Source organism: Enhydra lutris, unplaced genomic scaffold (assembly GCF_002288905.1).
Source record: "Enhydra lutris kenyoni isolate GAN:26980312 unplaced genomic scaffold, ASM228890v2 scaffoldscaffold71, whole genome shotgun sequence".
Classification (NCBI taxonomy): domain Eukaryota; kingdom Metazoa; phylum Chordata; class Mammalia; order Carnivora; family Mustelidae; genus Enhydra; species Enhydra lutris.
This window is the reverse complement of record NW_019154155.1, coordinates 45,436-65,905: the sequence shown is the minus strand read 5'-3', so window position 1 is coordinate 65,905 and position 20,470 is coordinate 45,436. Positions and strand designations below refer to the sequence as shown.

At 48.6% G+C, this 20,470-nt stretch overlaps 1 protein-coding gene across 1 annotated transcript; it reads left to right on the top strand.

Annotated features, from left to right (window-relative positions):
• Positions 1-2,525: 2,525 nt before the first annotated feature.
• LOC111159916 (RAS like family 11 member A) lies at positions 2,526-5,031 on the top strand. The gene is made up of 4 exons (XM_022522596.1): positions 2,526-2,744; positions 3,163-3,219; positions 3,325-3,404; positions 4,343-5,031. The coding sequence occupies exons 1-4, from the start codon at positions 2,621-2,623 to the stop codon at positions 4,808-4,810; spliced, it is 729 nt and encodes a 242-aa protein (XP_022378304.1). The 5' UTR covers positions 2,526-2,620; the 3' UTR covers positions 4,811-5,031.
• The last annotated feature ends 15,439 nt before the right edge of the window (positions 5,032-20,470 follow it).

Genomic DNA, 20,470 nt, shown 5'->3' with positions numbered 1-20,470 from the left:
CTGAAGTTGAACAGAAGGGGATTGCCTTGTAAGCTGCCAAAAGTCAGTGCAACTGAAATACAGCAGTTCATCTCAGGACATTTCCTGGAACACTCTCTCTCGAGAGTAGGTTGCTCTCCAAACCAAGCTATTGGGATGATGGTTACACACATGACTCCTGTCTTTTCCAGTTCACACAGTGAAGACATCATTTATTCATTTATTCATTCAGAAAGTTGGTCAATGAACAAAGGACCTTCTAAGTCCAGGGTGCCACTATGTGCTGGTGCTAAAGACACAAGCTAGAGTCTCTGCCCCTGCGCCCCTCCCCACCCCCGCTGAGACACTCACGAAACAATTTTACAGAAAGCAACAGTCGAGATCAGTGCTGCTAAGAGTGTCCTAAGAGGGAGCAACTGGGAGATAGAGACGGGGATGGCTGATCGAAGAAAGCTTCCAAGAGAGGAGCAAATAAGTCCTCATCTAGTCCTAGTCTACAGCGGGAGTCCTGAAGAATTCACCTGAGAGGTGAAGAGAGCAGTGGAGCTGGAAAGGGGGAGATGCCAAGGGGTGTAGGCAATAGAAATGGTGGAACTTGAAGTGAGAGTGGTTGGAGTCAAGGATGGCTCCCAGGTTGCTGGTTTGGAATTCTGAGTAGATGGAGGGAAACATGCATTAGTGTAGCTGGTTGCTGAAAGTGGATTCCATTCTCTATCCCTCTCTGCATCCCACCTAGCCCTTTCTTTTTTCTTAAAATATTTATTTCAGAGAGATAGGTAGTGCATGAGCCGGGAGGAGGGGAGGGGAGGACAGAGGGAGAGGAAGCAGACTCCCCACTGAGGGGTGAGCCCAAAGCAGGGCTCCATCTCCCAACCCAGAGATTATGACCTGAGCCCCTGAGCAGAGACCAAGAGCTCGATGCGTAACCGACTGAGCCACCCAGCCCTTTCAAATGTGATTTCAGTGCCCTCCGCTGAGGAGTAGAGTGGATCCCTTCCCCTCTCCTTGAATTTGGGCTGGAATTGTGACTGCAGCAGAGGTTATGGTTTCCACCGTGGAGTAGGGCTCAAGAGGCCTTTTCACTCTGAAACCTGCTCAGCCACCAGGAGAGCAAACCTTAGCCAGCCAGTGTGTGTGGGTGGGTGGGTGGACTCAGACTTGTGAATCTGCCACTGCCCCTCCCCCATCACTGCTGACAGCTGGCCAGCTGCCATCCCCCCTCTCCCAGCTCTTTGCAGATACATGAAAGGGCCCAGCCGAGGTCAACTGAGTCTGGCCTAGATTAGGATAACATATCCACTGACCTATAGAGGTGAGCAACTAAGGGGGATTGCTGTTTTAAGCCATTAAGTTTCGAGCAGTTTGCAGCAAAAGCTAACTAATACAACCAAGAGAGAAAGCGATAAGGATGGGGCCCTCCATTAGGCAATTCGACATATGAGGCTGGTATACTGGAGGCCAGAAGCATGAAGTTCTAACCTGTAAGGATCAAATCCCAAGCCTTCTGCCATACTATGGTGAGCTCCCCAAACCCAAGACCAGGCCATTTTTCTCTTTTGTGTCCCCTTCTTCCACTACCCCATCCTTATCCTAAACTTCATTTTACACTTAGAAGTAAATACTTGGGGGCGTCTGGGTGGCTCAGTTGGTTAAGAGTCTACCTTCGGCTCAGATCATGATCCCAGTGAGGTCCTGGGATGCAGCCCCTTATCAGGCTACCTGTTCAGTGGGAAGCCTGCTTCTACCTCTCCCTCTCCCCTGCTTGTGTTGTCTCTGTTGCCGTGTCTCTCTGTCAAGTAAATAAATAAATAAAATCTTAAAAAAAAAAAAAAGTACGTGAATAATAAAAGCAAATGCATGACTCAAGTGGATAGGACAGTATTAACGACAGAGAATTAGTCCAAAGAGCCAAAGCTCCCAGAGGATGGAATGTGTATTGAATGTTCACTAATGAGCGGATTAAACCAAGGCCAGCCTCGAGGGTCTGAGGTTGGAGCCTGAGCAGCAAACAATTACTGCCCCAAGGCTTCACAAACCTGGAGCAAGGTCACAGTGACTGCAGTTCCCTTACACGGCTAGTAATTCACGGCTTTACCCTCCTCCTTTTTCCTTAGTAATGTCACCCCTCAGCATCTTATGAAAATAAAAAGGGCAACAGACCCATCAGGAATTTATCCCTCCCATTGTTGCAGAAACATCCGACTGATGGCACTTTTTCCTCTTTCTTCCCTCCCGCAGCTCATAACTGATCTCGGGTTCACCCACTGGTCTAATGACCCAGGCTAGTCTCTGCGGGGTGGAGCCTGACGAGAGGCCTCCCACGCGCTCGCGGAACGGTGGCTGTCCTTCTGGGGCCCGGGGCGGAGCGCGGCAGGCGGTGAGGCAGTGCGCCCGCCCCCGGCGCCCGGCCACTCGACTCTCCAGCGCCGGCCTTGGGAAGGGGCGGGAAGGGGGCGGGGCCGGAGGTGGCCTCCCCGCCCCCACGGCGCGCGCCCAGCCCTTTAAAAACCGCCCACCCTGCAAGCTCTGTCGGCAGCTGCGGTCCCCGCGCACTGCTAGCGAATTGTTCCGCTGCGCCCGAGGCCGGGATCGGCGGGCTTGAGCTCTCGGTGGCTGGACCCACTCGACAGACGCGCTCTCCATGCGGCCGCCAACCATGTCTGGGCACTGTTTGCTCGCGCCCATCCCCGAGTCCTCCTCCGACTGCCTCCTGCCCAAGGACATCAAGCTGGCCGTGCTGGGCGCCGGCCGGGTAGGGAAGAGCGGTGAGTACCCAGGGGGTTGCGCGGGGACGACCGGGCGTTGGGGAAGAGCCGGAGCTCTGGGCGGAGGGGAGGGGGCTGGAGCGCCGGGAAGAACCTGGAAGTTTCCGCGCCAGCCACGGCTCTCCCCCGCCAGCCCACTTTCCCCGCTGCTTCCTCGGGGCGTCTACTCCTGGGCTCGCGCCTGGCTTGCCCCCTGCAGCAGGAGCGGGGCTGGCGCGGCAGGTGGATACCTGCGGTCACACCCGCCGCAAAACCCGTGGGAGACTGCCACGGCCGCACCCTTGGCTTTGCAGAGCCTTACAACGTGGGCAATACCCGCTGTTCTGCGGCCCGGCGCCCTCTCCTTTTCCACGAGAGCGTCCCGGCTTTACTGTTTTGTTCTAGTCCTTTAATTGATTTTCCTATTTTTCCTGTTCAGCAATGATCGTGCGCTTCCTGACCAAGAGATTCATCGGCGATTATGAACCGAATACAGGTTAGAATAATTTCGTGCTCTCTGCTTTTGTGGCCGCATGCTCCGATTTTCTTTTTTCTGATACGTGTGTAGGAATTTTAAAGCAAACTCTCCTTCATCCTTCAGGCAAATTGTATTCACGGCTGGTCTACATAGAGGGAGACCAGCTATCCCTGCAGATCCAGGACACCCCTGGGGGCATCCAGGTAAGGACAGCGGGAAGCAAAACAGCTCACCCCCTCCCACACACCCGGGGGCTCCCCAGCAGGAGCAAGATGTGTAAACACACCTGTTTCGCATTTCCGTGAAGGCCAGAGCTGTCCGCAGAGGGGCTGTTAGAAACCCTCCTGGTGGGGACAGGGTGAGTGGATGGTTAGACTGTTAGCTTCCTCCAGTCCAGCATCTCCAAAGGGGAGAGATAGTTAACAGTCTCTTTGCAGCTCTGGCTGAGACATCACTCACAACTTGCAGGGTTGGGGCTCACCGCTTTTTTCAGAGCGGGGCCATGAACCCATTAACCCAACTGTTGGTGGTGGGATTCCTGAGCCAGTCCTCTGGGCTAGCAAGGACAGCAGGAGTGCTTCTGTTTGTAACTTTTCCCTCAAGTCAGTTAATTGCAACCAGATAGCCCCCTGGCAAGCAGTCAGGAATTTAACTTGATTAACAAGTTATTAATTGCTCTCCCTTGGAGGGAGGAACCGTCTTGTGGAAGAACAGAAAAAAGGAATTTGTTTCTGTAACATTCTCAAAAGGACATGCTAAAAATATTTTTATGGGCTTGGGAAAAGATATTTATCTTGGCTTATTTTCAAAGTTTTGTTTATTCTCAGTTCCCTAAAGATTGCACCATTCTTCTTTGAAAGTTCTCACTGAAGTCATTCTGCAGTCAGCCAGGGCTCGCCACAGAATACCCGCCAAGCAGGGGTTTAAGGATAATGCATTGGCAACAGCCGTAAAATAACCCAGGCAGGGAGCTTGCTCTTCCTGCATCCAAAGCCTCCTCCTGCAGAAGCTAGGTAGCGTCTGCAAACTGTATTTAAGATTTCTCTTTTGAATGCTTTTTTGCAAGCGTTGCTCTGATGTTATTTTGAGTCCTCTCCCACTGAGGGCTTCCTTGATCCAGACTCGTTTTGATCTTTCTCAGGTCCAAGACAACCTGACCCAAGTAGTTGATTCCCTGTCCAAGTGCGTGCAGTGGGCAGAGGGCTTTCTGCTGGTCTACTCCATCACAGACTACGACAGCTACCAGTCCATCCGCCCCCTTTACCACCACATCCGGAAGGTCCACCCTGACTCTAGGGCCCCTGTAATCATCGTGGGCAACAAGGGGGACCTTCTCCATGCCCGTCAGGTGCAAACGCATGATGGCATTCAACTGGCCAATGAACTGGGCAGCCTGTTCCTTGAAATTTCCACCAGTGAAAACTATGAGGACGTCTGTGATGTGTTTCAGCATCTCTGTAAAGAGGTGAGCAAGCTGCACAGCCTCAGCGGGGAGAGGAGGAGGGCCTCCATCATTCCCCGGCCACGCTCTCCCAACATGCAAGACCTCAAGAGGCGCTTCAAACAGGCTCTGTCTTCCAAAGTGAAATCCCCGTCTGCACTGGGGTAAACCCATCTCACACCGACTTGGTTCCTTTTTACTGTGCATTTGTGCAGCTGAAAAAGACTGGGGACCTCCCTTTTTAATTGCACATTCAAAGTTTATTTTTATACAGACTATTGGTTTTCAAGTGTATGTGTATTTCTGAAAACCCAGTGATTGCCTAGAAGTTGGTAGAGATTTTTTTAAATAAAATGATTTTTTTTTTTACTGTAACTGCTAGCCACTTTTCCATTAAAGGCAAAATGGCAACATTGCTCTTTGTTTTCTAAATGTCTTTTTATAGAAATCAGACTTGCACCAGAGCCCAGAACGGCTCCATGCTTGCCCCCAGTCTGAACTCCTGTTGGTGTCTTGTGGTACTAGGGGGGCCGATGTAGAGGGAATCTGTTGTGGGAGAAAGGAAAGAATGTGGAGGAGAAAAGATTTGAGCAACTGCAGGATGTCTGTCAACTAGGGCACTTTGCCATCGGCATGAAATTGATACCATGTGATTTTCAAGGAAAGGAGTTCATAGTATGCTGGTGTTAACAAGTTGGAAAGATGAATGGCTGTTTTATTTATTGGTGCAAATGGAAGTCTACCCTCTCTACCTGCATTAGAAAACAGAAATTCCTCATGTCAGTAAGTACACCCTACCTAGAATTGCTTAAACATTCTCCTTCCCGGGGTGCCGGGGTGGCTCAGTCCCTTAAGTGTCGGACTCTTGATTTCGGCTCCGGTCATGATTTCAGGGTCGCGGGATTGAGCCCCACGTTGGAACCTGTATTGGGCTCTGTGCTGGGCATGGAACCTGCTTAAGAGTCTCCCTCTCCCTGTGCTCCTCCCCCCTCCCCCGCCCCCCAAATTCTCCTTCCTGCTCTTTCTCCCTGACCCTCGAATCCAACAGGGCACCTGATCTGTCAGTTCTCTCTCCTGTTTTTCTCTGAAACATCACTTTGCCAGAGTCCAGGCCTGTACAGCTCTCTTGCCTAGACTGGCAGGCAAGGGCAGGTGAGACCGGTTCTTGGCCTCTGGACTGACACCCTTCTAATTCTTTCTTTACACCAGAACAACCCGACTAGAACCAACCCTAATCATTTATTTCCATGATTGAAAAACCTCAGCTGTGTTCCCCTTAGCCACCGGATAAAATATAAATGAGGCATGGCATCAAGATTCTTTACCACCTCAGGGTGCCTGGGTGGCTCTGGTTAAGCGTCTGCCTTCACCTTAGATCATGATCCCAGGGTCCTGGGATCGAGTCCCGCATTGGGCTCCCTGCTCAGCGGGAAGCCTGCTTCTCCCTCTCCCACTCCCCCTGCTTGTATTCCCTCTCTTGCTGTTAATCTCTCTCTCTTTCTGTCAAATAAATAAAATCTTAAAAACAAAAAGATTCTTTACCACCTCTCCAGCTTTATCATCCCCTCCAACAAACACACTCACACACGTTTACACACCACCTCACACCTCACACACCTGAAGGCCCATTCAACAGAACAGTCTGCTGTTCTCCATGTATGCCAGGCTCTTGCAGGCCTTCCTGCCTTCGCAGGAACTATTCCCTGTGCCTGCAGTATTTTTCCTCTTATCTCCTAAAAGATCACTAACTCATTTTTCAAGACTCAAGTCATGTGCTCTGTTCAGCCCCCGGGCTGCCCGCTCCGAGGCCTCCTCTACGCCTGCAGCATTTCTGGGACACTCGACCCGTGTCACGGAGCTAGTTGTCACCCCCGTTGGAAGGACCACTGCTTGTGGCTGTAACTGCACATCATTCTTTTTTTTTTTAAAGATTTTATTTATTTGACAGAGACATAATGGGAGAGGGAGCACAAGCAAGGGGAGTGGGAGAGGGAGAACCAGGCTTCCCACCGAGCAGAGAGCCCGATGTGGGTCAGTCTCGATCCCAGGATCCTGGGATCATGACCTGATCCAAAGGCAGACACTTAATGACTGAGCCACCCAGGTGCCCCTGTAACTGCATTTCATGACTTTGTACCCAGGCTTCCGGCCTAGTGCTTGCACCCAGAGTGGTAGGTTTCCAGTAAATATTCGATGAATAATATGATAGCTGAATGCGTTATTTTTTGGTGCCAAGGGACAGTAACAGGAGGTTGCGTGAAACAACTTGTCACATCTGCAGAACAAGGACAAGAGATATTCTGAGTAGTTAAAGTACTTGATGAGCAGTGACAGAGAGGAAATGACACATATCTAGCTTCTGGCCATTGTGGACCATTACCCCCACCTTCCAAGGACACCTGTGTCCATGTTTATGCTGTTAACACCATTCTTCCCTATGGTTGATGAGTGTCTACCTGTGCAAAATGGCATAAAGGATTACAAAAATGAGATAATTCATGTTTAAAGCAGTGTCCAAATAATTAAGGAAAAATAGGATTTTGAATTCCATTATCTTTGAAAGAGTGCCTAATTCTTCTTCCTCAAAACAAAAGCAGTTCTTCCTATCATCAGCCATTCCCTCTGTTACCGTACATTTAACTTTGTAGGAGAGGACAGGAAGCAACAGGCTGACCCAATCATTGCCACACCCCCAGCACGCCCAGACTGCCACCCAGTGCCCAGGGCTCCTTTGCCTCTAAGGAGTGGAGATCAGACATCCCATGGGAAAGAGCTTTGAACATCCCATGGGAAAAGTTATCATGGAAAAGCTAAAAAGAACAATATAAGAGATGTCCCAAGGCAGCCTGTGATGAAGTTCCAAGTGAGAATGGTAAGGACAGGAAGTACCCTTGAACTCTCCAGCGGGGAGCACAGTGGGGACCAGAGGGGTCAAAAGATGAGTCATAGGGCAGTTCCAAAGGGGGTAGCAGCCTCCTGGGGCTCAGGCAGGCTGGAAGGTCAAGCAGAACGCACTCCCCATGGTATTTTTTCCTGTCCTCAGCATCACAAATAACTGACCTCCTCCAGGACCTCAAATCTTCCTTTATTTCTGGTCCCCAGAATGGACCCAACATACATACTGGATCTCTGGTGTCAGAAGGACCCCAATTCCCATTCCCCAGGCCTCCTGCTGATGGGCGTGAGGTGCGTGGGATGCATCTGGAAGGAATCCTGGGATAGTAGCCCTGAAGATGGGAGAGGGGAGCCTGGAGCTATCAGGAGGGAGTTAGGGTGGAAAGCTGTCAGATTTGCGGGTAGGAAAGAGGGTCTGAGGATTTGGGCTTGACTGGGTGCTGAGGAAGCCCTTTGAGGAAGCTGAGCTCTGAGCCCACTTCCCCTTCCTGTAGAAGTGGGGTGGGCAGAGCCATCAGAGCCCTGGGTGGGTCACAGCTCATTGGGCAGGATATTGGAAAGGTGGGCAGGTGGGTAAGAATATCCCCACATCTTTATCACAGTTTCGCCTTACCTCTGCAGTGTCATCCCCAGTGTCATTTCCATCCTCACGGCCCCTCCTCAGTCTGTGCCCCCTTCTCTGTCTCCTGCCTCTGTTTCTGAGAACACCCTACCCCCCACCCCTGTCTCCATCTCCACAGCCGCCACTCATCCTCCTTCTGGTCGAGGCTCTGTTCTAATTCTGTTCTGAAACTGCGGCATGATTTAATAAACATGCCTATGTGGTGTGGTCCCAGAGATACAGATGAAACCCAAATGGCTAAACTGTACATCCTGCAACATTCTGTGCCTCCCATGCCCCTCACAAAAAGCAAACTCGAATAACGGGAAAATCAATCTATCATAGCATAAGAAAATAAACTTGTTTCGCTTGTGTCGAGGCAAAGGGCGCAACGGAAGTTCTAAAGTTTATTAATATCTCTTTAGAGAACTGGATTAAAATAAATAGCTGTGGAAGGCAGCAGCAAACAATAGAGCAAATGGAAAAGACAAGATGACTGTTTAGTCATGAACTTGGGGCTTGAATAGCTTTTTTGTTCTGTGCATGTGTTGTAATTTCTACTTCTCGCTATGCAATATTACTGATTCAGATTTACATTGTGATGATATTTTGTATGATTAATAATTTTTTCTTACCATTTGATCTGTCTCCAAAAGGTGGGATATTTTTAAAGACTTTGTTAAGATGAGTCTTAAGCTATCTTGACACTCAATAAGAAAGGCATGATAGGGGGCGCCTGGGTTAAAGCCTCTGCTCAGTGGGTTAAAGCCTCTGCCTTCAGCTAGGGTCATGATCTCAGGGTCCTGGGATAGAGCCCCGCGTCAGGCTCTCTGCTCAGTGGGAGCCTGCTTCCTCCTCTCTCTCTGCCTGCCTCTCTGCCCACTTGTGATCTCTCTCTCTGTCAAATTAAATAAATAAATAAATAAAATCTTAAAAAAGAAAAAAAGAAAGAAAGGGATGATATATAAAACTCAGACACCATGAAGTGAGCTAGGGGTTCGAGAAAAAAATGACCCGATATAAGCAATGATTAGTTTGCAACAGCAAAAACAGAGCAGAAATTTGCCTATCCTAGATAGCACAGCCAGCCCTCATGTCTGGATGCCCCCATGTTATTGTTGTCATTGTTCTTCTCCTCCTCCTTCTTCTTTTTAAAGATTTTATTCATTTATTAGAGAGAGAGCGCACAAGCAGGACGAGTGGCAGGCTGAGGGAGAAGCAGGCTCCCCGGTGAGCTAGGAGCTGATGTGGGACTCGATCCTTGGACCCTGGGATCATGACCTGAGCCGAAGGCAGACACTCAAGTGACTGAGCCACTCAGGGATCCCACCCCCATGTCCTTCTGCCTCAGGAGAGAGTGAGCTCCATAGGGGCTGGACAGGTCCTCAACCATCTTTGGCTCTACAGCACCTGCTGGAGTGTTCACTATAAGACAGGATCCCCAGAAACATTTGCTAAGGCGAACTATGAGAAAACTCAAGGAGTCCGTCCCTCCAACCGCTTCTGTATGGCTGTGAGTGCGGAGCTGCGCATCTATGTGCGGAGTTCCCTTTGTCCGGCTAGCAGAGTTGGCTTTCCCATTCTCCACAGCAGGGCTGCTTGCACAAACAGGTATTATTGCTTTGGCTTATTATTGCTTCACATGTGTCTAAAGACTGCCTCAATAGTGATTTGCTTGATTTTGAACCATATTTGATGAGAATTTGCTTCCTACAAAGCTCTGTGCTAAATGTGATCAAGATAGCGCTCTCTTTCCAGAAATTCAGTCCTGTGGGAGCTCTGGGGGCTCGGCTTCGAGGACGGGATTCTGTGGGATGAAAGGCAAAGTACGATTCCGACCCAAATCTGAGGGTGTTGACAAAATCAGGGGAGGGGACAGATCACAGAGCTGAGCGGGGGCGGGGGGGGGGTGGAGGCAAATATTCCACACGGGGCAAAAGCACCCTTCCAAAGAAAATGACATTTCTTACTTTACAAACTAGAAAGGATTTTTTTTTTTTTTGAGCCTTATTTGCTCAGATGAGGATGAATGAATTAAAACTGTAAAATATTTAACGCCACTTTTTTGGTTGGCATTCTTTGTTTAAACTGGAAGAACATTGTTAAGAGCAATGTTTACTTACATAAACAAATTTTGCCTGGAAATACTAACATGTATTTATGACTGTGGAAAAACAGGGAAATTTCAGGAAGTCCTGCTGAGGAGACAGTCACTCGCCAGCTTTATGAAGGCAGCCGAGTGTGGGTTCCAGACTGAGATTAGGTTCAAGTCCCACTTTACCTGGGGCAAAGTGCACTATAAGTCTCCATCTCTGAAAATGGACGTAATACTGCTCATCAGGCAGAACTGTTGACAAAGCTGACACACAGAAGGTGTTCAGTAAGTTGTAGTCGTTTTAAAAGTACCTTGGTACACTATGAAGCTGTTTTTGGAAAAAGAATGCTTTTTGAACTTGCTTGTATAGTCTAAAAATTATAGTTGTTGCTTGGCAAGATATGACTTTCTCCATGTCACATGTGAGAAAAAGAAAGTTTTCTGGGGAGCAGTTATTTCCTCACAGTTATTGATCCTTTACTTTGTGCTGGGCATTTTATTTTCTCCATAATATCTTTGGGGTAGAGCTATCCTCACTCCCATCTTTCAGACATGGAAACTGAGGCTCAGAGAAGTCAGGCCATGGGCAAAAAGCACAGAAGCCAGAAACCAGGAGGTCTGGCTCCAGGAAGGGGAAAGGGCTCCCTTCAGCTCAGGACTCTTTCCCCTGGCCAGACATGAGCCTGCCAATGTCTTCTGGAGAACTTGTTAAAAAGGAAGATTCTGGGGCAGAGTCCCAGGGATTCTGTTGCTCTATGTTCCAGCTGTGGAGGAGGAGTCTGCCTTTTAAAAAGCTCCCTGAGTGATACTGAGGCCGGATGCCTCATATTTGGAGCTTTCAGCAAGATCGCAGTCTGGGCTCCCCCATGCTTCCTGTTTATCCAGAGGAATGTCTGACTGGAAGGGGGAAAGGCGGGAGTGCCACACCAGAGGGGTGGGAGCCCCTGTGTCTGGCCCCGGGGGCTGGGGTGGGCTACTCTCACTGAGCTGCACCCAGGAGTCTTCAGCACATCTGGTAGAGTGCAGTCATCTTTGGTGGGGTTGGGGGGGTGTCTCTCCCTGAGTCACTGCTTTGAAAGCCATTGGGGGGATGGGCAGTGGGCACTGTCTAAGTCAGTGGGGTCTGGGACATCCCCCTCCTCCGGCTGCACTCTCTCCTCAGACTTTTCTCTGACCCACCCAGAGAAGCAGCCTCCACAGTGGCCCCCAGAATGTCAGGCATTCTCTTTTCTCCTGGAGCACCTGGTGAAGGAGGAAGGGGACAAGCGAATGTCACTGTCCTCAAGGGGCTATGGGAGCTGATGGCACACTACAGGGAGGGAAGGTGCCAGAGCAGAAGTTGCTGATGCACATCTAAGAGCTAAAGATGTCTCCCCAGTCCAACTCAGTGTGGTCCAGGGCATCTCCAGGAATTGCACGCTGTGTGTGTGTGTGTGTGTGTGTGTGTGTGTGTGTGTGTCTATGTGAGGGAGATGGGGTGGGAAGAGAGAGGGAACAGGTTCAGGGTTTATAGAGAAAGATCAATGAATTTCTCCAGATGGGGGGAATATGAGGATGCTACCGTGGTGTCTGAGGGGCCTTTGCTGAGGGCCATGTGCTGGCTTTGTCATTTGTCGCATAATAAAATTCACACAGCAAATAGCTACCATAATTACTGAGTATGTGCTATTGTTCCATGTATTCCCATGTAATGTATTAGTTAGGGCTCTCCAGAGAAATAGAATCAACTGGAAAATTATATATATATGAAGAGATTTGTTATAAGGAATTGGCTCATGTGATTATGGAGGCTGAGAAGTCCCAAGATGGAGACCCAGGAGAGCAGATGGTGAACTTCTGGTCTGAAAGCTGGCAGGCTCAGGATACGAGAAGAGCCAGTGATAAGGTCTGTCTCTAAAAGCAGGAGAAGATCCCAGCTCAAGGCACGCAAGCTGGGCGAACTCCTTTGAACTTGAGGGAGGGTCAGCTTTTCTATCTTATGCAGGAGCCTCTCAGATTGTATGGGACCCCTGCATATCAAGGAGGGCGGTCTGCTCGCCTTGCTTCACTGGGTCCAGTGTTGACCTCCTGTAGGAACACTCTCAGACACCCAGAATAACATTTGACCAAATAACATTGACCAAAACATTTGACCAAAATGACCAAACATTAGCCCATGGCTCGGTCAAGTTGAAGGTCCACATAACCATTATACACAATAAGAGTCTCAGCTGTATTATCTCACTGAATCTTCCCAAACAGCTCCAGCGGCTTATTGTTACCACCACCACTGGACAGAGCAGGAAAATGAGGCCTTGAGAGGTTCATTAACTTCCTTATCATCTCTCGGCTAATAAGGGACATAGGGGAGATTCCAGTCCATATCTCTCTTGAAGGCCACCAGACCGTATCGCGTCCCATGCCAATTGTCAGAGGTCATCTGGAAGCTGCTACCATTCTCCTAATCAACCATTTTGGCCTTGAAAAGTACATGGTGTCTTGGTCAAGGCTATCATTTACAAGCAATAGGAAAGGTTCTGCCTGGTTAATAAAAAAGGATTTTATTAAAGGGCTATTGAGGGGCTGCCTGGGTGGCTTAGTCAGTTAAACATCTGCCTTCAGCTCAGGTCATGACCTGAGGGTCCCAGGATCGAGCCCACCTTGGCTCCCTGCTCAGTGGTGAGTCTGCTTCTCCTTCTCCCTCTCCTCCCTGCTCTCTCTTGCTATCTCTCTCTCCCTCCCTCAAATAAATACATAAAATCATAAAAAAAACATAAAAGGCTACTAAGTAGCTTACAACATCAGTGGCTGAGCGGGAGAAACCCGTCTGGGGCTGCACAGCGTTTTCAGTCTCTGCTGAAACCACAGCTGGCATTTTTGGCATCTGCCGTGGTGGATGGTCCCAGCCTCCCACCCAGCCCTGTAGGGCGCAGTCTTTCCCCGACACTGGAAAGGGGTTCAGAGACTGAGCAGGCAGAGAAGGTGGCAAAGGCCACTACACCCATCTAATGATGCCTGGATGACAGGAAGGGATGCCTGTCCTCCACTGCAGATGTGACACTGGCAAAGGCCAGATCTAAGGCACATCCCAGGGACTTGCTAAATACTAGACCCTGAGAATACGTATAAATCTGACATTGGGGAAACTGAGGTTCTCAGACATTAGGTAAACACCCAAATTATCAGCAAAGAGAGTTAGTATTAAGGGTGGAAACATGTTCCTCCCAAAAACCATATGTTAGACTCCTGGTACCTCAGAATGTGACCTTATTAGGAAATAGGGTCTTTACAGAGATAATCACATTAAAATCACATTTAGGATGAACCCTAAATCAGTATGGCTGGTGTCCTTATGAAAGGGGGAAATTTGGTGCCTGGCTGGCTAAGTCAGGAGAGCACACAACTCTCAATCTCAGGGTTGTGAGTTCAAGTCCCACATTAGGAATAGAGTTTACTTTAGGAAAAAAAAATAGTTTAAAAGTGGGGGGTATTTGGACACAGAGACAGATATGTGCAGAGGGAAGGTGACAGACAAGAAGAAATGCAGAGAGAAGTCCACAGGAGGACGAAGGCAGACATTGGGGTGATGTACCACATGCCAAGGAACTGCCAGAAGCAGGAGAGTGGCCGGGGACAGATCTTTCCATAGAATCTGGTGGGTGTGGCTCCATCCACAGCTTGACCTGCTCCTTCTAGCCTTCAGAAGCAGGAGACAGTCCATTTCAGTGGTTTAAGCCTCCGGGCTGGGGCGCTTGGCTGTGGCAGCCCGAACAGACTAGTTTGGTTAAAAAAATGACTGGGCCCATATTTGAGTCTGAACCTAAAGCCAGAGCTCTACCCACTGCACACCTTGCCCCAGGCATGGCAGCCCAGAGCAGAGGAAATGTGACCCTGTCTTCCATTCTTGACCTCTGTATCAGGATGTAGGCTTAGCCAACATGAAGTCCAAATGGCCCAGTGTGAGAGAATTTGCTTCCCCAAATATGTGGTTCAAGCTGGGTGTGCGGTTCTGCTCTGAGGTTCTGTTGGGGGCCCGGGCTCCCCACTCTGTCACTCTGTCTTTTCTAGTGTCACCCTCTTTCTAGGGTCTAAGATAGCTCTCAGCCAGTTTGCAGCTAGAGAGCGCAAAGGCACTGGGAAGCATGAGACAAGGGGAGGCTCCTTCCCTTTAAGATGGAGACCCAAAAGTTGAGTCCTTCCCCTCCGCTCACCTTCCATATTGGGACTGAAGGATGCTGTCTTCCACTGGGCAGCTTGCTCCCTGCTAAAAATTCTACTGCCATTTATTATTAAGGGGCAAGAGAATGGATATTGGAGACAACCAGCAGTCACTAGCACCGAACCCATCTCTAAACAGATTCATTGTCTTGGTTTTCACAAGTTAGTAAAGGACAAGGAAGAGAAGAGTTTCCTTCATGTCTGGCTGACAAAGGAAGGGGAAGTTTGTCCCTGAATGGGTCTTCCCATCTAGGCCGGTTCTATAGCCTCTGGTCTCCTTGGGGCTGCCCACAAGATTAAAAGCACCCCTTTTAATCTGGTGGGGAATGGATCTGAAAACCAGCACAAGTTGTCTCCTTGGGCTTGTTCAAGCCCCTGAATGAAGAAAGATAGACTAGACAGTGGCTTGTGCGGGTCCTGGCCGAGCCTGGGTGACTCATTGTCCCCTCCCTGGCCCTTAAACTCCTCGGTTATAAATCGAGAGGTCTGCATTTCATTAGTGGTCCAAAAGTTCCAGCCTGCGGTAGGCTCACCTTGAGATGTGCACTGAAAATGCAGTCTCCTGGGCCCATTCCCAGACACACAGCCAAGGAAATCACCCAAGAAAAATGCCTAAAACCTATTGAGGGCTTGGCACCTGCCAAACGCTGTTCTGAAGAGTTTTTTGTGGATTAAGTAATTTATTCCACAAGGATCCTGTGCCATGTATTATTATTAGTACACTGGTACTAATTAGTGTTCCTAATACATTATTAACAGCATGTACTATTTAACATGCCCAGAGTGCAAACAGGGGCCCATCACTGCTGCAAGGCTTTTCCCAGGTCGAGCAGTTGGGAGAGACAGAGCTGTGATCCAGTCCCAGCCAACCTTGGCTGTGGGTCCCTGGCTCTCTGCTAGGACTTTCCCAAGAGGCTGTCATCAGCCACGACCCAGCCATTCTGCTGGCGGCTTAAATAAACAGTCTCCTTGATAGGACTTGCACTTTCATAAAGAAGGTAAGATAGACAAGCATCTCACAGAGTTCAGAGCAAACTCAGGCAGAAGCAGACAGGATGGCCAGTGAGGGGGGTTCCCGTCTTTCCGATGGAAGGGATTCAAACAAACTCAGAGAGAAGGAGGCATTTGGAGTAGAAGCTTGTCCATACGTAGAACCCTAAAAAAAAAAAAAAAGAAAGAAAGAAAAAAGAAAAAAAAACACAAATGAACAAACAGAGGAAAAGCAGAATCAGACCAAAAACTCCAGAGAACACACTGAGGGTTGCCAAAGGGGAGGAGGGATGGGCAAAACGGGTGCAGGAGGGCGGGAGACACAGACTTCCGGTTGCAGAATGAGTAAGTCATGGGGATGAAAGGCACGGCACAGGGAATACAGTTGATGGTGTTGTGATGACGCTGTGTGGTGACAGAGGGGAGCTCCGCTGGCGGGGAGCCCGGCATAGCACAGAGTTGTCCAATCACTCTGTCGTGCACCTGAATCTAACATCACATTTTATGTCAACTGTATTTAAATAAATAAATAAAGTGCCATCTCCACTTTCCCTAATCATGGGGCAGCAGGAAGAGTGAGCAGCAGGTGGCGGGAGGCTCAAAGTCAGAGTTCACAGGAAAGAGGATGCCTGGAGGTTTAGAGTTGAGGGAGATAGGGGCGTGACAGGTGACCCAGCCTGTTTAGCATGGGGCAACTGGAGAAAAAGAAACATTCTTTACCAACGAGGGCACCCCAAGGGGGCTGGGTTTCGTGAGCAGTTGAGTTGAGGAGTTACGAAGATGCCCTCCATTCAAAAGATAAGGCAGGACCCATGAGTGGAGTGGCCTTGGGAAGGTGTGCATCCCTGGGGAGTGGGCACTTCCACAGCCCTGGAGTGGGGGGTGGTCTTGTCCGTGAAGAGAGTCAGGTGCCTTAGCTGAGAATTTAATGTTAATTTTTTTTCTTGTAAAGTCACTTAATTTTATGATAATCTACTAAGACTGACAAGAAGGGGGACCTTTGAATAATTACCACATTTCTCTCTTGCACGGGGCTTGTAGGTCACGGCTACAGGTGACTTGCCTCTTCTTTAAAACTGGTGGTTTAAAATGAGTTGTTTGGGTTCCTTCTGGGCAGCGCCTTCAGGAAACTGGTGGTTTTCTTCCTTTTTGGTTTTTCTGTCCTGGCTCCTTGTGGGGAGATGGGGTGGGACTGGGAACAAGAAGCCAGCAAAGGCCCGGGCACATCGGGTCTGTGTACAAGTGGCCTTGCCTGCTGGTTTTTGGCAACTCTTAGCCTCTTTCTAAGAAAAACTTAAAAGATAATTTTGGATTTACAGAAGTATTGTGAAGATGGTGTAGATGCTGCCCTGGTGTCCTTTGTCTATTGCTATCCTGTTATGTGCCTGCCGTGGTGCAGTTTCAAACAATGCAGATGTATGAGCTTCCGATAGCTCCTGTAGCAAGTCACCCAAATGTGGAGCTTTGCAACAACCAGATGCATTCTGCTACAGTTCTGGAGGTCAGAACTGTGGCCTCGTAGCTCCTTCATTGCCTCAGTGGGCTCAGGTCAAGGTGTTAGCAGGGCCGTGTTCCTTCTGGGGGCCCTGGGGAGAATCCATTTGTCTCTTCCAGCTACTCAAGGCTGTCTGGGTTCCTTGGCTTGGGGTCTCCTTCCTTTTTTTTTTTTTTTTTTTTTTAAATAGACTTAATTTCTGGGGAAGTTTTAGATTCATCATAAAATTGATTGGAAAGTACAGACATCTCTCATAAGCCTCCTGTCACCACATATGGCCAGTCTCCCCCCTCTATCAACATCTGGCACCAAAGGGGCACATTTATTGCAACTGAAAAACCTGCACAGGTATGTCACTCAAGTCCGCTGGGGCTCACTCTTGGTGTCGTGCAGTCTACAGGGTTTGACAAACGCTTGTGATGTGAATCCATTATTGCAGGATCATAACAGAATAGTTTCACTGCCTTAAAAATTTCTGTACGTCTCCCACCCATCCCTCCTGCTCTGTTAACCCCTGGCAACCTCTAATCTTTTTATTGTCTCTGTAAGTTTTTTTTTTCTTTTTAAGATTTTATTTGTTTATTGGAGAGAGCAAGTGAGCAGGAGCAGAAGGAGGGACAGAGGGAGATGGAGAGGGAGAAACAGACTCCCCACTCAGCAGAGCAGAGATCCTGACATGGGGTTCCATCTCAGGACCCTGGGATCATGACCCAAGCTGAAGACAGAGACACTTAACGAACTGAGCCATCCAGGTGCCCCTCGGTAAGTTTTCTTATTCACGAACATCATAGCGTTGGAATCTTATAATATGTAACTTTTTTAGATTGGCTTCCTTCACTCAGTCATATGCATATAAGGTTCCTCTGTGTCTTTTCATGGCCTGTTAGCTCATTTCTTTTTACTGCTGCCCGATGTACCACATTTTATTTACGTGTCTGGCAGTTAATGGGCCAAGGGTTGTTTCCACTTTGGGGCTGTTACAAATCTGCTGCTATGAACACACATGTATATGTTTCTGTCTGGACATATATGTTTCATTCCTCTTGGGTATATTCCTAGGAGTGCCATTTCTGAGTCACATGGTACCTCTGTTTAGCCCTCGGAGGACCTGCCAGACTGTTCTCCAGAGCAGGGGCGCCATTTTGCCTTCCCACCAGCAATGCGTGAGGGCTCCATTTTATCCCCATCCTTGCCAACACATGTGATCCTTAGTTAGATCCTTGGTTAGAGCCATTCTAGTGGGTGCGAAGTGGTTTCTCACTGTGATTTCAATAAGGGTCTAGTATCCAGTAATGTTTTTTATGGCATTTTGTTTCTCTCTAGCAGAAGACCCACTCACATAATGTATTCAATTATCATGTCTTAGCCTCCCTTACTCTAGCGCTAATATTCTTAGATTCCTTTCTTCCCAAGCCCAACATTTACTGATGAAGGCATTTTTTAAAGAAAATAATCTACTTCGAGTAACATTTTGAATTTTTAACACAACCTACCTGAACAGCATCACTGGATTCCCACACGGTGGTTTCTCACTTTGACACAAAGCAGACAACTTGTTTTTTGTTTTGTTTTGTTTTGTCTTGTTTTTCATATGCCAGAAGGGAAACAAAAACATTGTAAAAGTTTCCTGTGAGTGTATCTTGGGTGCACTGAAAGCTGGATCTCACGAACAAGAAAGAAGGAGCGGCCTGACAGACAGTTTTGGATAGGAAGCCCTTGCATCCTTGAACAACCCAGCTGCACTGAAGAGTTAGGACAGGCTTCCCGGGAGCCTCATAAGTCCTCTCAAATTCCTCACAGAAGGGACCATTGTGCAGGCTAGAGAGCCCTTTCTTCATTGTTCCACCCTTCAGCCTACATCAGAAAGCTGATGTGTCCACCCATGATTCTTTCAAGGGGTATTGGGGACGGGGCTGGGTTGCAGTAGGAACTAACTCCCATCTAAGGGGCCAATCCAAGTGTAAGCTTCTCTCAGCCATCACCCTGCCTGTGCTTTGAAAGGAAGCATCTGCATGAACTTGTATACCATTCTGTGAATGGTACATGGACAAGATCATTCAACTGGGGAGAGATTTAGATTCTCAAAGACAGGTGGTCAAGTCACTTTTCCCATACTGCCATGCCAATCCACTAGAATGGTTGGAATCGAGGCATTAGACATTCCAACTGGCAGAGTACTTGGCTGTTTATAGTCAGAGGAGCTTGTATGGTCACCATTTCCTTCCTCTCTGCACTCTTTCCTGGAAGCAAAAAGGACCTGCCTGCCTCCCATTTCCTACCCCTTTCCCTTGATCTCTGCAGGTTGACTGCAAGCCTGTGGGAGATGAAGGATAGATGGTGAGGCGGGGTACCCTCTCTCAGGCACAATCAGATCTTACCTACCCATCTAGACTGGCAACCCATGCTCCCCTGTCACAATCCTCCCTCAGTTCCTATAAGACCTTATCTACTCATTGACCCTAAATATGGTTCGTCTTTCCTCTTCCCCAGCTTCAGTGCACATGTTCCTTCCACCTGGAATCCCTTCTGCTCATCCAGATCTTAGCCTGTTTAGAAGGGCAAACCCAAATGTCACTTCCTCCATGGACCCTCTGTAGACCTTTTACCCCTCCACCCTGAGCACCAAGCACATAGTAGATGCTGATCTATACGTGTTGAGTGAGAAAGTGAAGGAAGGAACAAAATGTTCATTGCCTCTGTTGCTTGGAGACACTGATTGGAGTGACAGAAGATTAGGACACAGTGGTCTTGTGGGATATCCAGTCTATAGGATGTTGATGGTTGTCAGGTGTTGGGCTAAATTAATTCTACACTCTCTTATTCTATTTGTGCCAGGAAACTGGAGACAGATTTGCTAAATGAGGCTGCTTGGCCCTGATTCTTCTGTTTTATGCAGACAAGGATGTGGTCTTGCTGACACTGGGTTTGTTCAGGAATCAGAAATCTGATGTTTATAAATATTCTTTTGAATGGAAGCATCAGTTGTAGAGACTCTTTGTATAAATTCTTCCTGAAGAGTGTTGAGAGCCTGAGTATCACATGACCGTGGCAAAGGACAAAACCAAACTTCTCAGATCCATTAAGACCCCCACCTTTCATGGTCAATGTCACTGGCAGCCATGCACACCTCCTGCTCCCATCCCCCACTCCCCTCCCACAGCCACCACATTGATTTGGATGGCTCAGTGAAGCTGCACTGCCCAGGATTGTGCTCAGTTTCTGTAGCTGTAGGTAATTGTACTGGGCACTTAGAATGGGATAGTCAGGTTCTTCAGAAATGATGCCTTCTAGGGGTGCCTGGGTGGCTCAGTCATTTAAGCACCTGCCTTAGGCTCAGGTCATGATCCCGGGGTCCTGGGATAGAGACCCACATAGGGCTCCCTGCTCAGTGGGGAGCGTACTTCTCCCTCTTCCACTGCCCCTCCCCCTGCTCATGCATGTACGCACAGGCTCTTTCTCACTCTCTCAAGTAAATAAATAAAATCCTTAAAAAAAAAAGATACCTTCTGTTATGGACTGAATTATGTCCCCTCCAGATTCATATGTGGAAGTCTT

Bases quoted from the DNA above. Each gene is read 5' to 3' on its own strand.
- LOC111159916 (XM_022522596.1), top strand. From the start codon at position 2,621: ATGCGGCCGCCAACCATGTCTGGGCACTGTTTGCTCGCGCCCATCCCC. The intron at 2,745-3,162 runs GTGAGTACCCAG...TTTCCTGTTCAG, and splicing joins CGGCCGGGTAGGGAAGAGCG to CAATGATCGTGCGCTTCCTG. The intron at 3,405-4,342 runs GTAAGGACAGCG...GATCTTTCTCAG, and splicing joins ACACCCCTGGGGGCATCCAG to GTCCAAGACAACCTGACCCA.